The sequence below is a fragment of the Actinia tenebrosa genome, unplaced genomic scaffold (assembly GCF_029948245.1).
Source record: "Actinia tenebrosa isolate PJP-AT-01 unplaced genomic scaffold, QUT_ActTen_1.0 PGA_scaffold1__47_contigs__length_23844297, whole genome shotgun sequence".
Taxonomy (NCBI): domain Eukaryota; kingdom Metazoa; phylum Cnidaria; class Anthozoa; order Actiniaria; family Actiniidae; genus Actinia; species Actinia tenebrosa.
The window spans coordinates 6,154,734-6,169,061 of NW_028292578.1; the positions used below are offsets into that span (position 1 = coordinate 6,154,734).

Sequence of the window (14,328 nt, forward strand, 5' to 3'; positions counted from 1 at the left end):
CTGGGTAAATAAACAATGACCACAGGAAGCCCACACAACTATTATTAATCCTAATCATTTGTTTTATTTTCGTTGTATAAACTGTGCATCAAGAAGCGGAGAATTTCGGTTCTCAACACCATGAATATAAAAATACAGAAATTCATTTTATTCTGTGCAGTTTGCTAGTGCACAGCAACAGGGCTAAGATTACGCTATCTTTCGTATACCTTCTTTACATTTTCCTAAAACTTGTTTTGACCTCTCATTATCTATTTCAGTGTTATATTCCATCGATAATTATTAAATTTGAACATTCATAAATGATTTATTTCTATATATTTGACAATAGTGAAATAGTCCTATTTGGGATTCTATTTTACGGGATCATTTCACTGGAATGTCTTTTGAAGGTAAGAGAATCCTGCATCATTGACTGATTTCCTACGAAAGAAGGAAGGATGTAGTGTGAGTAGCTGACAAACGCGAACCTTACAATAGAGGCTTTGCATCATCACGTGATGGCAGCCATGACAGGAGGCAGATACAATTGAATCTGATCTAATCTGATTTACACGAGAAAGAAATCTTTTACCCAGGGGAGAACGACTCTATTATTGTGCCTCCTGTCATTGCTGCCATCACATGATGGTGCAAAGCCTCTATATCCTGACAAACATGGTTATACCTATTGACCTAAGGTTTAACTTGGTTGTGGTGTCTCTGGGGGTGGTGGTGGGGTTGATTCTGCATCCTCTGTGTTCGTTCCCGCTGTAGTAAACACAAACAATCTATGAATAACATATTCAGTATCTATAATAGATCATGGTTATATATTAGCTCATACTTTCACTTTCGGGTCTGGCATCTTTCTCATCCTTTTCTTCTTGAGCAGTCTTGTCTGCTCTAAAGAAGATCCGTGCACTGTTCAGGGAGAAGTAGACCAGCTCGAACTCTTGTTGGTAAGTTGAAAGTCTTTTGAGTGTAAGATTCATTGTTTGTTGTAGTTTTTCATCTTTTACTCCTCGTTCAAGCGATGCACGGACTTCTCTCTAGGAAACAAGAGAAGCAGTCAAATTTAATCTAAAAACATACCCCACCTTCCCCTCCCTCCTGATCGAAAATCTTGCTTCTTTGCAATGAATGATGATGACTGCATTTATTCTCCAAACATTTCCCTTTTTATCGATATTCTTCTCTTCTTTCTGTTTTGTGCGAATATTCGATACTCGGTACCTTTTCCTTTTCGTACTTGTCTTGGACAGACTGGAACCAGTGAAGAGAGTCAAATTCATGATATTGATCAAGAAGCTTAAGAATGTAGGCCACACCTGTAAAGACAAGCGAAAACCATCATGATATACACTCCGTAAACACTGACTGAAGAATGAGATAACTAACGCTTACCCATCACAAATCCATCATAATAAAAATGGGATTGTTAATAATGGGATTAACAGTGGATTCCACAGATTGGCTCTTCTTCCACTGGATACATCCTACTACACACTACCTTAACACTGACTGAAGAATGAGATAACTAACGCTTACCCATCACAAATCCATCATAATAAAAATGGGATTGTTAATAATGGGATTAACAGTGGATTCCACAGATTGGCTCTTCTTCCACTGGATACATTCTACTACAAACTCCCTAAACACTGACTGAAGAATGAGATAACGCACTGATGCTTACCCATTACGAAGCCATCATCCGTAAATGCAGCACCCACTTTATTTTTCTTGTTCAACTTTTCCTTGCAGCTCAACATGTATTCAACAAAATTCAATGTCTGCGTCCCACAAACAAAAAACAAAAACGGAAAAAGAGGGTGAAATTACATGCAACGTTTTTATGGTAACAGTGACGAATGTATCAGCTTACCAAAGGTGGTACGATGACGTAGAAGTTCCTCAGGTGCATATTTTTGGCCTCGCGAAACTCGGGTGCGAAAACATCGACAAGAAGCTGAAAAATATAACAGACAGTTACTTGTGTGTAGCTGAAGTAAACTGGAAGAGTTATGTTCTTTTTGGCAGAGAATAAAATGGAAAAGACAAGCGGCACTAACCTTGAAGTATTCCGTGGCACCAGCAAAGTTTTTGGAAAGATTATCAATGGCAGAGTCGAGAGTCCTAAGGGTGAAAATTGGAATAAGATAGGGGTGTCAAAGAGACAAGTAATGATTATAAGGTTTAGAACACACAGGTAGCCCACTCACTTGGCTGCTTGCAGCGATTCTGCTGACAAACCTTCTTCCTTCACCAGTTCTTCAAAAGACACTATGTCTTCAAGATCGGGTACGAACCTGAATAATGAATTTACGAATCAGTGACTGCAATCCAGATAGACTTTGATTAGATGAATAGATTTGATTCCCAATATGTGAGTGGACATGTTAGTGAGTGCATAATGAATGATATCCCGTCATACCTTATAGCATTGCTGCAGCAATGTAGACCACCAGATCGTATCATACGAATGTACCCCATGGCATTACCTGCATATCAACATAACATTAGCAACAACATGCGGACCAGTTGATCATGTAAAGTACAGGGAATCGTTGATCCCATCTGACACTTGCCTATCTGTCCAATCAGGATCCTAAACTGATCCAAGTATGTGTAGCCATCAGGAGACAAGCCCAGTTTACGTATTCCCTTGTTGAACTTCTCTGCTCTTTCAAACGGATATTTTTGATCAAGCTGCTCTTTGCTTTCTCTAAAGAAACGAATATCCTACGATAGAGCAAAAGGAAGTAATAACTATCACATAAAATAAAAACTGTGCAAACTGATACAACAATATAAATACATGCGCTAATGGAAACCAAGTAGTTTACCTTGACAAGCCTGGCCTTGATGTGTTCATCATACAAAAACTGTGAGAAAATAAAGAACTTCTTGCGTAGAAACTGATAGGTAAAGTTGACAGTCGTGTTCATGATTCCTGAGCCATGAGTACGGATCGAGTTGGCGATGTTACGAATATTGATGGTGTTAAGATGCTTGTTGTTGGATGCGCGCTCCACGAAGATCTAGAAATAACATGATCATCACCATTACGTATCATTACAATACACATTTCCAACACCATATCTGATCATCATTAATTCATTACCATCATTAGTCATTATCACTGTAATCATCATCGCTACTATCATCATCACTGTCATCATCACCATTATCATCATAATCAATCTGCAGCACCATTATCAATCATCGTCATCACCCACTAGAGCAGTTTTCGTATGACTGTGAAAAGCTCATGGCACGAACATATCGAAATAAAAAATGGGGGTCATCGAACTCGTTTTATTGTTAAACGCTGAGGAAGCATGGTATTAATCGAGGGAAAAACGCACGCTTTAGATTAACTTGAGGGATCGAAGAAACGCTTCGAAAAAATCAAAATCATCAAAGAAATTCGGTTAAAAGGGGATTTTCCCCTAAATTTGGTGTCAATTATTCTCTTGCAATCAGAATTTTTTTAGATTTAAATATTGATTTTGATAGTATCTTTATTTTAAGACAAAGAAAAATGGGGGTCACCGAACTGGTTTCTGAGATATTTTGCCGTAAAGAAGTGAGAAATGGGTGTTCTTGATCATTTGCTTATCAAAACATTAAAATGACGTCATCACAATGAGCACACGCGCACTAAACTCATGTGTAAAAAGGCTGCGCGCGAAAACAATGCCCGCGAACGTCGTTAAAATTATAAAAAACATCACGATCACGGTCACGATCACGGTCACGATCACGGTCACGATCACGGTCACGGCACAGCACGGCACGCTTATGGCACTGAGCTTTTCAGGCATGCAAAAACTGCTCTATCATCAGACATTGTGGTCATCATCATCTTATACCATAAGTTTGTTTCTTACCTGATTGTTAAGGTTGTAGAGATATCGTGAGACAAACACATGGATGTTGCGCATAATCTCCAGAACATCAAGCCCCTGTTCAGTGCAATAAATATATAAATATATAAATATATAATAAATAACAGTTTGTAAGTTACTAAAACACCATTACTGATCATCTCATTATACCATTCTAAGCAAAGCAAGTAGCTGACCTGTTCAAGTGTTTGACTTGGTAAATGAGCTTCTGTCATCTCTAACCCATACTTCTGTTTTGCCATGTTCCTCATTTCAGCATAGGTTTTCCAGTCATGTAAAGCAACAGTGGTAAGGTTGTAGAACGTGCTGTCGAGGTAGTGAGTTACGTACGCTGTGTGTATATTGTACATTTCTAGTTTAGTAATTTATCTTCACTCATTACTTATTATCATGCTGCGAGTATACGACCTGGATTTTGAGAACTGTGAAGTATTGCAACCCTCTTCCCTTTAAATAACAGTATAACAGCCAAACAAACATGCATAACTTACCTTTGATATCAATAAACTTGTCAAAGAATCGTATGGGATGCAGCTTGAGAAAGTGAGACAAGTCCTTCAAACCAACCTAGAACAACAAATAATACATTAACAATATATATTACTTTAATATGCCTAGCAACTCCAGCGAGTGTACCTTGAATGGATTCCTGTCATCCAGCTGTAGATGCTGGTGAATGTGAAGGCGAAGGTCTGTCTCAATATCACGACATAACTGATGCAGAAAATTCTGAAAAAAAGAAATTTTTACTTGCTTTACTTGCACCTTGATTGCAGCTAAAAAACTACAATGGCAATTTTGATAGGTAGGCAAAGATCATTTTTATGGAGCTACACGCAAGGTCCGTAAGCGACCTCTTGCTTTCTTGGTGGAATCCAGCCACTTTGCTTTCTACACACTTCCTTCTACTCTGCAAAGCAATTCTTTGTAATGCGTGTTCAACCACCTCACCTCATTCAGAACTTCCTCAATTTCCTTTTCAAACGAGTCCAGCATGACTTGTGGGGATGGCTCATGCCTGACTTGACTTAGGATGGGAACACAGTCACGTAAAGCATTCAGCATGTACTGATAAAATATACAACATAGCATTAGTCAAATAACAAGATACACAAACGGAAAGAAACGAGTGGATACTCACATGTAATCGATGTATATCTACAGCATTATCATACAAATCATTGAGGTATATGGGAAAAACGACCTAAAAGAACAGAAAAACAAACTGAGTAACGAAGATATACATCAATAAGAGTGTGGCACACGAGTAAACATGACATACTCGATGCCAGTGAAGAAAACTACAGTCACAAGCAGCTTTGATCTTGGCTCTTATTCCACTGATGATGTCGATCTTCTTGAGTGCATTGTTAAGGCTATCTGTCTCTTCTTCTTTAAATGCTCTCTAGAAATGATTAAACAGTCATGTGTTAGTAAACATACACCACTATAACCATTTATTAAAAACCTGTTTTGTTGCATTACCTAGCCCTAATCTAAAAACTTCTATTAAAAAACACTGCCGGAGAAGGTGTAGCTTAGTTGGTTAGTATGTGGCCTTCAGAGCTAGAGGTTTAAAGGTCTAAAGTTAAAGGTTCAATCCTCAAAATTTCCATATCTGTTTCTACTTTCTATGTTCTTTGTAGCTTCAGCTTTAAATACCGGTGATAAGGAGCACTGATAGTCTGAGGGGGACAGGGCACACCTTCTTGTGATTTATAAATGAATCTCTGGTTTGTTAGGGAATAGGGCAAACACCCCCCGTGTTATGGAAGTTAAACTTTACATATACCAAATAAATTGATATAGGACTCAATAAAAAATTAAGCAGCATTCTAATAAGCGATGTAGAAAAATAGCTTAACAGGGGACTCTTATAACATTGGGTTAGGAGTCCAATGGACCTTAAAATGACCCGGGTAAAATCCTGCTTACCATTAGTGTCCCAACATGAAGACCAAGATTGACAATCAACTGGCGTTCCTTTGTTGCTGGAGATAAAAAAACATGTCTCAATGTAAACTGATCACATAGCATATTGTTCTAACTTGTAATATTGTTTAGATGAGAATATGTGGACTGCGTAGCACTTATGGAATACATGAAGATATTGAAATATAGATAAGTAAGTTATAGTGCTTGGGAACGAGGTTATTCCGGGTGAAAGACCCTTGGAATTAAATTTGGAAAAATTTTTCTGAATTTAATTCCAAGGGTCTTAAGGGTCTTTCACCCGGAATAACCTCGTTCACAAGCACTATAACTTATCTATATTTCTATATCTTCATGTAATATTGTTTGTCATTACCTGGGCCATTAAGTGCTGTTTGTACAAGTACCAGCGCAGCCAAAACATCCTGAAGAAGAGCATATGTTGCATCAATACTTTCATTTGTAGTTCTTCATCATTTCTTAAATATCGCTTACCACTTATTCATTACTATCAGTAATTCTATTAGTTTTACATTACTCAATCATTACCAATAGTTTAACTACTGTATGTAGTTAAACTAATCTTGACTTCTTGATCCCACCAATACTAGATTCCTATTTGAAGTCTTTTTCTAATTAATCGTCTGTGGGAGTTTGCAAGTTAATGATGTGAAAGAGGCCAAAAAGGACATTGATAGGTGTGGTATCAAAAAGGATATGTAGCATTGACTGCTAGCTCACCCTTGCATATAATGACAATGTACAAGAATAGTCTCTTTCTGTCCACAGCGTACAACACTTACCAGACGTTTATCTGTATACTTCTTGTCGGCAGAGACACGATTCTTAAAGGAAAGAAACAACATTGTTATACAAACCATGAGTTCTTTCTACTTGCAACATGAACATAAATATTTCTATATAAGAACACTCCATGTTACCACAATGTCAATGACAATGACTGAAGTCCAAACAAGTTATCCTGCATAGGGCCCTTTTTGATATCAGTTTTTTACATTGTAATGATTAAATAAAGGTATAGACATACTCTATTCAAGTTGAACAGAAGCAATGATGTCCTTTGTAAGCAATGCCAGACATTACCTTTGCAGATTCAATACAGGAAAGAGCTAAGAATGTCAGATGCTGAACTATGTGATTGGCATTTTGTGCAATCAACATGCTGCGACGATGAAAGGTACTTTCAATAGCCTAAAACAGAAACATATCCAAATATTGGTGCACAAGATTATTTATGTTTACCTATTAATGTGAGCAAGAGTTGGACAGTCTAGTAGATCTACAGTACCTTCAGTAGCTCAATGAGCCTGCAGAGTGCTAGTACAGCAGTCTTGGTCATTGGTTTTGACATTACAAGGTGCATATTCATTACAGTACGGATAAGATGGCTGAGGTTATAAGCATACAGAATTCCCTGAAATATACACATCAAAGATTAAACATAAGAACTAACAAATTTTCCAATTTTAGCTGACAAATTCTATATTAATATTTATTTCACTTCAAATATTTCCTTATGGGGGCAGCAAAGAAATTTCTTAAACATTGTGTAATTACAACAGTTTACAACAGTTTTTTATTTCCACAAAAATATATATATACATACATAAATTGAATAAGTTACAAATATTGTGGGGGGTGCAAGAGAACAACCTCAGAGGTTAAACAAGCTCTTACACCCTTAAGACGAAAATGAGTAATATTTACATATATGTAAGATGGGAAGAATCATATATAGTACAGTAGTTTTCGTAGTTGAACAACTAGAAATTTCATAAAACAAAATAAACGTACAGGAAAAAAAAAAAAAAAAAAAAAAAAATCAGAAAAAAATCAGAAAAAAATCAGTAGTTTGATATAAGAGGTCATTATAACGTTACGGACTCTTGATTATGCAAAGGCAAATAGGAAAAATGATGATTTAAAAATGTAATTAGCGAAAAAAAAACCAATCAAGTAATTAAATGTTCTTAAACAATCATTCATCTGAGTTAAGCAAATACTTTTTGTAATTCTTTTTGAAGGCTTTGAGTGAACAACTATTTTTAATCTCAGTGGGTATATCATTCCAAACTTTAACAGCCGCGAATTTTGTACCAAATTTTCCGTAATTAAGATTTTGTCTAGGTAAAAACATACTTTTGTTCGATTTGGAGCGAGTATTATAATTGTGAATTTGTGATAAGTCAGTGAAATAGTTAGAAAAAATTTCTGGCAAGTAATTGTTAGTGTGTCTGAAGACCAGTATACCCAATTGAAGATTAACAATTTCATAAACATTTAACATGTCCAGCTTCCGAAATAACGGTCTACTAGAGGCCCTTCTGTCGGCAAACGTGATGACGCGGAGAGCGCGTTTTTGAAGGACATGAATACGCTTAAGTTTTGATTTGTAAATGCTACCCCAAGTTGATGTAGCATAGGAAACGTAAGAATAAATCAGGTTGTAATATAAGTTTTTGAGTATATCAAGGTTAAGAAAATGTCTAACTTTATATAAAATACCGATTGATTTGGCGATTTTACGCGAAATAAAATCGATATGTGAATCCCATGAGAGGTTTTGGTCGATTATGACACCAAGGAATTTCGTACTAGAAACTCTGTTTATTGCTTTATCCATTATTTTTAATATCGGTGTTTGTTCTAAGCCTTTAAGTTTTTGTATGGATCCAAACAGAATAAAATTGGTTTTAGAAATATTAACTGTTAATTTATTTGCCAGTAACCAATCCTCAAGTGAATCTAGCTCATTTTTAAAGACTTTTAAAATGGTTGTCATACTTTTGTGATTATAAAATAAATTCATATCATCTGCGTACAAGATTAGGTGTATCAATTTCGATGCGTATTGTGCATCATTTACGAAAACTAGAAAAAGAATCGGTCCAAGTATGGAGCCTTGTGGGACGCCATGAGTGATCCTTAATAGATCAGAATCAATGCCATCAATCGAGACATATTGCTTCCTATTCTTTAAATAACTTTCCAACCATGCTTTTGTACCGTTGTTAATACCATAATAGGACAATTTGCGCAACAATAAGTCATGATCTATTGAGTCGAAGGCTTTAGACAAATCTAGAAAAATACCAATTGAGAAATCACCGTTGTCTATTGATTCTATTATCCTATTGACAAAGTCTAGTATAGCGTAAGTAGTGTTTCTTTTCTTCCTAAAACCAAATTGATAGTCAAATAAGAGATTATTGGCTTCTAGATGTTCTGTTAATGATTCACATATTATTTTTTCGAATACTTTTGAGAATTATTTCTTGTGCAATCTCACAACTGAGATGTAAATATTCATTAGTCAACATAATGCAGATAAAATGTTTTTTTTATATTTCCAGTCTAAATTGTGGGTAATTTACTAGAAAGATAATCTTACTTACTTGTACAAAGAGTATACATCTTGTGTGAAGGTTTTCCACTAATGAATCACCCTTGGCTAATGAAGATTCCATGTGGACCATCCATGAACTGACTTTCATGTAGTATGACTGAGCATCCCTTGAAACAAATTATTATATTTTATTATACGATACACTCAATTTCCTGTGTATTATGACCATATTTTGAGTGCAATAACAGAGTGATAACATGTACACGGTCTGTGAACTGGTTTTGGAACAGTTTTTTTTGCTCTTGTCATACACAACTAGCAATGCAATAATCTTTATGTACTAATAATTAGTATTAGCTCTACTGTTTTTTATCATTAGTTGGTAGGATGTACTTTGAACTTAGAAATCAATAGATTTTCAGTAGTTTCCCCTTTTATCCTACTTCCTCCTCACTCCCAGTTCAATGTTGTGCACTTATCTATTTGAGCTATGTCATGGCTGGTCACGTAATTGATTGCTTGCAGGCAACATCATATAGGAGGAGGAGGAACAAATCATAATAAATGAGCAATCATGCCAACAATTATGGCAACTTGTTACAACTTGTATCAAGTCTTGTGTGCTCCTTTATTCACAGCTCAATTTTATTATCATCACTATCATCATCATCATTATTATTATCATCATCATCATTATTATTATCATCATCATCATTATTATTATCATCATCATCATTATTATTATCATCATCATTATTATTATCATCATCATCATCATTATTATCATCATCATCATTATTATTATCATCATCATTATTATTATCATCATCATCATTATTATCATCATCATCATCATTATTATCATCATCATCATTATTATCATCATCATTATTATTATCATCATCATCATTATCATCATCATCATTATTATCATCATCATCATTATTATCATTATCATCACTATCATCATCATCATTATTATTATCATTTGAGACTTTGCCTTCAGGTAGGTGCTGCACAATATAACTCAGGGTCCCCTTCAAGGTGTACTGCACCCAACTGAATTACCATAATATAATAAAGTAACCCTGAAGCAAATGAGCACTGCAGCAACAATAAACCATGTGTGCTACAGTAAATAGTAGTAGTCTACATAAAGTACAATACCTAGACAGATTCTGGTTACAGTTGTTCAGATAAGCTTGACGTGATGCCACAACTGATCCCATTTGTTTTCTGTCCACTGTCTTTTGCAAGTGTGGAATCTTTCTCAATAGGAATTCATTTGGAAAGAACATGATATCTCCCACTAGGTGAATGGAAGGAACTTTCTTATACACATCCCAAAGAACCTTAAAGAACTTCTTGTCAAGCCCCTTGTAGATCTGAAAATGTAAAACATACAAGCCTAGCAGACCAACATATCTTTGACGCTGATCAACTTCAGTTGTCTCTCCTGAAAAAAATCAAAATCAAAACCATTAAACAATTCAATTTTACTCCTTTCAATGTTGTGTTGATTCGTGTTCATACCTAATCTTGGTTCAATATTCTGGAACATGGCTTTAATATTGTGAAAGAATTCTTCTGCAAAGTGTGCATTTCTAGCTACTGGAGCATTTGGAGCATCAAAGGGCTGTTCAACACAGTTCTGTGATACAATCAATAAATCCTGTTATTTGGATAATATTATAGTCCATGGAGACTGACAGACAACAAACAAATCCTGTTATTTGGATAATATTGTACTCCATGGAGACTGACAGACAACAAACAAATCCTGTTATTTGGATAATATTATACTCCATGGAGACTGACAGACAACAAACAAATCCTGTTATTTGGATAATATTGTACTCCATGGAGACTGACAGACAACAAACAAATCCTGTTATTTGGATAATATTATACTCTATGGAGACTGACAGACAACAAACAAATCCTGTTATTTGGATAATATTATACTCCATGGAGACTGACAGACAACAAACAAATAAACAAACCTGTAAAATGACACCATCCAACAGCTGACCTTCTAAACTCATCAACAGTTTTTCAAATGGTCTCAACTTCTCTTCTTCAACTCCAAACATACCAGTATTGTGGTATACAGACTTTACCATTCTGAAGTTCAACACAAATGAATGGGGGAAGAATTTAATGAACATGAAAGACTTAGTAATTCACATCTGTACAATGTACACAATCACAAATCTGTAATAAGATATACCTCCTGTAAAGTTTCCAATGTTCTTTGAGGGTTTGGCTTGCTTCAATGATTTCATCGAGTGTGATGAGAACCATAAGCAGTTTACCAAGATGCTCGAACACAGTCTAAGAATAACAAGTGTTCACTTTAACACCATGGTTATACATGTTAGGGTGCATGTTGGGTGTACGTGCCACCCCCCACCCGCTAAGGCTGATGGTTCATTGCCTTACTCAAATACTTTTTTCAATCGTAGGATTTTTATTATCACTCATTCATCATCAGATCATTGTTTTTTTTTTGGAAAATTCTAGGTTGGTCATTGGATTGATTTGAATTGATCATTCTTTCTTATTTTTGGTTCTGCAAATCTTTGTAATGTTATACCACTTCTCAAGATGGCTGTTAGTTTAGACATTCCCTGTACACCCACCCTGCAAGACCCCTGGTTATGGTCCTGAGGATATCAGTATATTGTGAAGCAACTTACAGTGAAATGAACTCCTGTTGTGTCTATTACTTTAGGACCAGTTCTGAAGTTATATAATCACAGCATACCATATTAGTCATGTACTTCTAAGTGGAAAGTGTGTTTATATCACAGATGAATGCCAGTGATTCTGACGTGCTACATGTTACTTACTTGTTGTAAAGAGATCCAAGCTGTTGAAGTACATTCTTGACAACTTCATAACAACGGGTAACAAAACTAGAGATTTCCTGCAAAAAAACACTTGAATAGCTCAATAACTGTAGGATATTATGTCTGTTATTACATCCCACTTAAAGCTCAAGTAAGACGACTTTATTAGATTTGACCATTATATGTATATTATTGTATTTTACCACAAGGAAGTGGACTAACGCAGGGATCAATAAGCCTGATTTCTCTGGGTGCTATAGATTTGTTAGTCTATATGTCAACCTTTTGAACATAAGATTCTCTATTGGAGTCAGATCCATATTAACACCTCTTCAAGCATTACAAGCAAAAGAAATAATACTCATGGTAGTGATGAGTGATGTGAAATGTGGAAACAGTTATAAGGTGTATCGCGAAGTCTGCATCCATTGTTCATTACCTGTAGCAGTGGCAGCATTCTTCCCATCTTGACTTGAGCTTCTCCCTCTTCTAGTTCTGTCTCAGACCCTGGATAATCAAAGGATTGATACCAAAAAGATTACATTAAATAATATTGCCAGTAAGGCAGTAAGTACACAAAGAAAAGTGTAATCCTACCTGCTTCCTCATACAGCAGCAATGGAGTGTAAAATTTAGTGACAGCCTGTTCAGCATACAACAGCATTAGTAATGTAATATCATCATTTATTTGAATGATTCCAGCTTCATGAAAATATAAGAAATCATTAATCATCCAGCCCAAAAGAGCGATTCTTAGTGTGACATAAGCGATTATATTGTCATTTAAGTGCCAACTGGTAAAATGAAGTAACTGTGAAGAGCTTTTGTAAAAAGGGTTGACATACATGTATTATCATCACAATGCTTTTGTTAGCAAAACATGACATATTGCTGTAACATCTGATAAAAAGCAAACAGATGAATGATACAGACCTCATGTCTCAGTGTTTCCATCTCTCCACACAGAGCAGCAAAAACAGTTATAACTTTGTTGAACACCTAAAATCATTAATCATTATTTTAAAAATCTCAAAATGGTCTGGGCTAGTTAACTGGCTTGGATATAATTTCTTTTTATTGTTGGAGTTTAACAAGTTGGTCTATACCTTCAACCCTTCAAATTTTATCAACCCCCAGAAACAACCTGAGGCTGATTGGGGCAGAGCTAACTTGAGTTAGTCTGGAGAAAAACCCTCGAATCAAAGGAGAGACACAATAAACTCTGCTTGCATGTGACCTCCAGAAATGGAATGGTGAATGTACTACTGGCATAGATGTACACTACACTAGAATAAAGTGTTATTGTGTATTGTTTAACAAATGTACATACTTTATTATCTGTCTTGATTAGTTCAAGTACTTTGGTCTGCTCATAAGGAAGCACCTGTAAAAAGGACATGTTTACTGGCTATACTTGATGTATCCATGTACTAGACATACTACAGTAGATATCAGTGTACCTGCAGACTGATAGGATCAAGAGTCAAGTCCCAAGACTCTCCAACTGTATCATCTAGAGCTTTCTCAATCGCATTCAGCTGAGATGCATAATCCTCTAGGAATTTACCATATTTCCTTAACTGCGTTTCGCTGACAATTTCTATAAAAAACAAAATGAATATGGTTTTACGTTAATAATATTAAAGAATAGACTACAAGCAGGCGTAAGTTATAATATATATTGAATGCTTCAAATGGGCAATATCAAGAAAAACAATTGATACGAAGATAGTATTTATTTTTTTGCTAAGATAATGCACTCATCTAAAAGTTTTGTCTTCAGGTAAAATACTGTATTAGAACCTCCATGAACTTATATAAAACAAAATAAGGATAAGTTTTATATCGTGCGGGTGAGCGGCCCAAACCAACGAATATAAAGTCATTTCCTGCAGGATAAAACGATGCTTTGGTCATCAAATTCTAGCTAATGATAATTCGATGCATGATCTTGCTATAAGGATTGTATGGTGATATGTATAACAGTATTTTACTTACTAAGAGAGCCATCATCAAAGGCATCAAGATGCCAACCTGTATCATCCATCTTGGATTCTTCCTTCCTGTATAGTCACGTGCCGAATGCGGTTACCAAGCAGTTCTCTAATAATAATAACAAGGGAGGGGAGGGTGAAGAAAATAAAAGCTTTCAAACTCGTTTTGCTAAAGGTTTTAAATCCGATCTTAATAATTTCAACTTCATTTTCACATTTTTTTAGGTAATAGGACTACAAAAAGGGTTCTTTACATAGGTGATGATTGATAATTGTAGAAAGAGTACGAT

The 14,328-nt window shown here is 35.6% G+C and overlaps 1 protein-coding gene across 2 annotated transcripts; it reads right to left on the reverse strand.

Annotated features, from left to right (window-relative positions):
• Positions 1 to 41: 41 nt before the first annotated feature.
• LOC116307297 (WASH complex subunit 4) lies at positions 42 to 14,097 on the reverse strand. 2 transcript variants are annotated; one of them, XM_089033372.1, is made up of 36 exons: positions 14,043 to 14,097; positions 13,505 to 13,644; positions 13,375 to 13,428; positions 12,978 to 13,043; positions 12,642 to 12,687; positions 12,484 to 12,551; positions 12,045 to 12,121; positions 11,892 to 11,934; positions 11,423 to 11,526; positions 11,196 to 11,316; positions 10,726 to 10,843; positions 10,360 to 10,648; positions 9,242 to 9,359; positions 7,135 to 7,260; positions 6,930 to 7,037; positions 6,629 to 6,670; positions 6,202 to 6,250; positions 5,829 to 5,884; positions 5,176 to 5,298; positions 5,035 to 5,097; positions 4,845 to 4,961; positions 4,530 to 4,622; positions 4,385 to 4,460; positions 4,070 to 4,224; positions 3,876 to 3,950; positions 2,829 to 3,023; positions 2,571 to 2,724; positions 2,417 to 2,483; positions 2,205 to 2,291; positions 2,055 to 2,118; positions 1,868 to 1,951; positions 1,679 to 1,775; positions 1,216 to 1,310; positions 827 to 1,031; positions 676 to 750; positions 42 to 423 (listed from the first exon to the last, which is right to left on the reverse strand). In XM_089033372.1, the coding sequence occupies exons 1-35, from the start codon at positions 14,089 to 14,091 to the stop codon at positions 683 to 685; spliced, it is 3,492 nt and encodes a 1,163-aa protein (XP_088889498.1). In that variant the 5' UTR covers positions 14,092 to 14,097; the 3' UTR covers positions 42 to 423; positions 676 to 682. The 2 variants fall into 2 exon arrangements, with proteins under 2 accessions (XP_088889498.1, XP_088889497.1); XM_089033371.1 differs by having other exon boundaries at positions 668 to 750.
• Positions 14,098 to 14,328: the final 231 nt, after the last annotated feature.

What these genes read in the sequence shown, in the direction of transcription:
- LOC116307297 (XM_089033372.1), bottom strand. Translation starts at nt 14,091, where the DNA reads ATGGATGATACAGGTTGGCATCTTGATGCCTTTGATGATGGCTCTCTT. An exon ending in TGGAAACACTGAGACATGAG is followed by an intron (nt 12,688 to 12,977) that starts GTCTGTATCATT and finishes TATGCTGAACAG; the next exon opens with GCTGTCACTAAATTTTACAC. An exon ending in GATGTATACTCTTTGTACAA is followed by an intron (nt 7,261 to 9,241) that starts GTAAGTAAGATT and finishes TGTATATTTCAG; the next exon opens with GGAATTCTGTATGCTTATAA.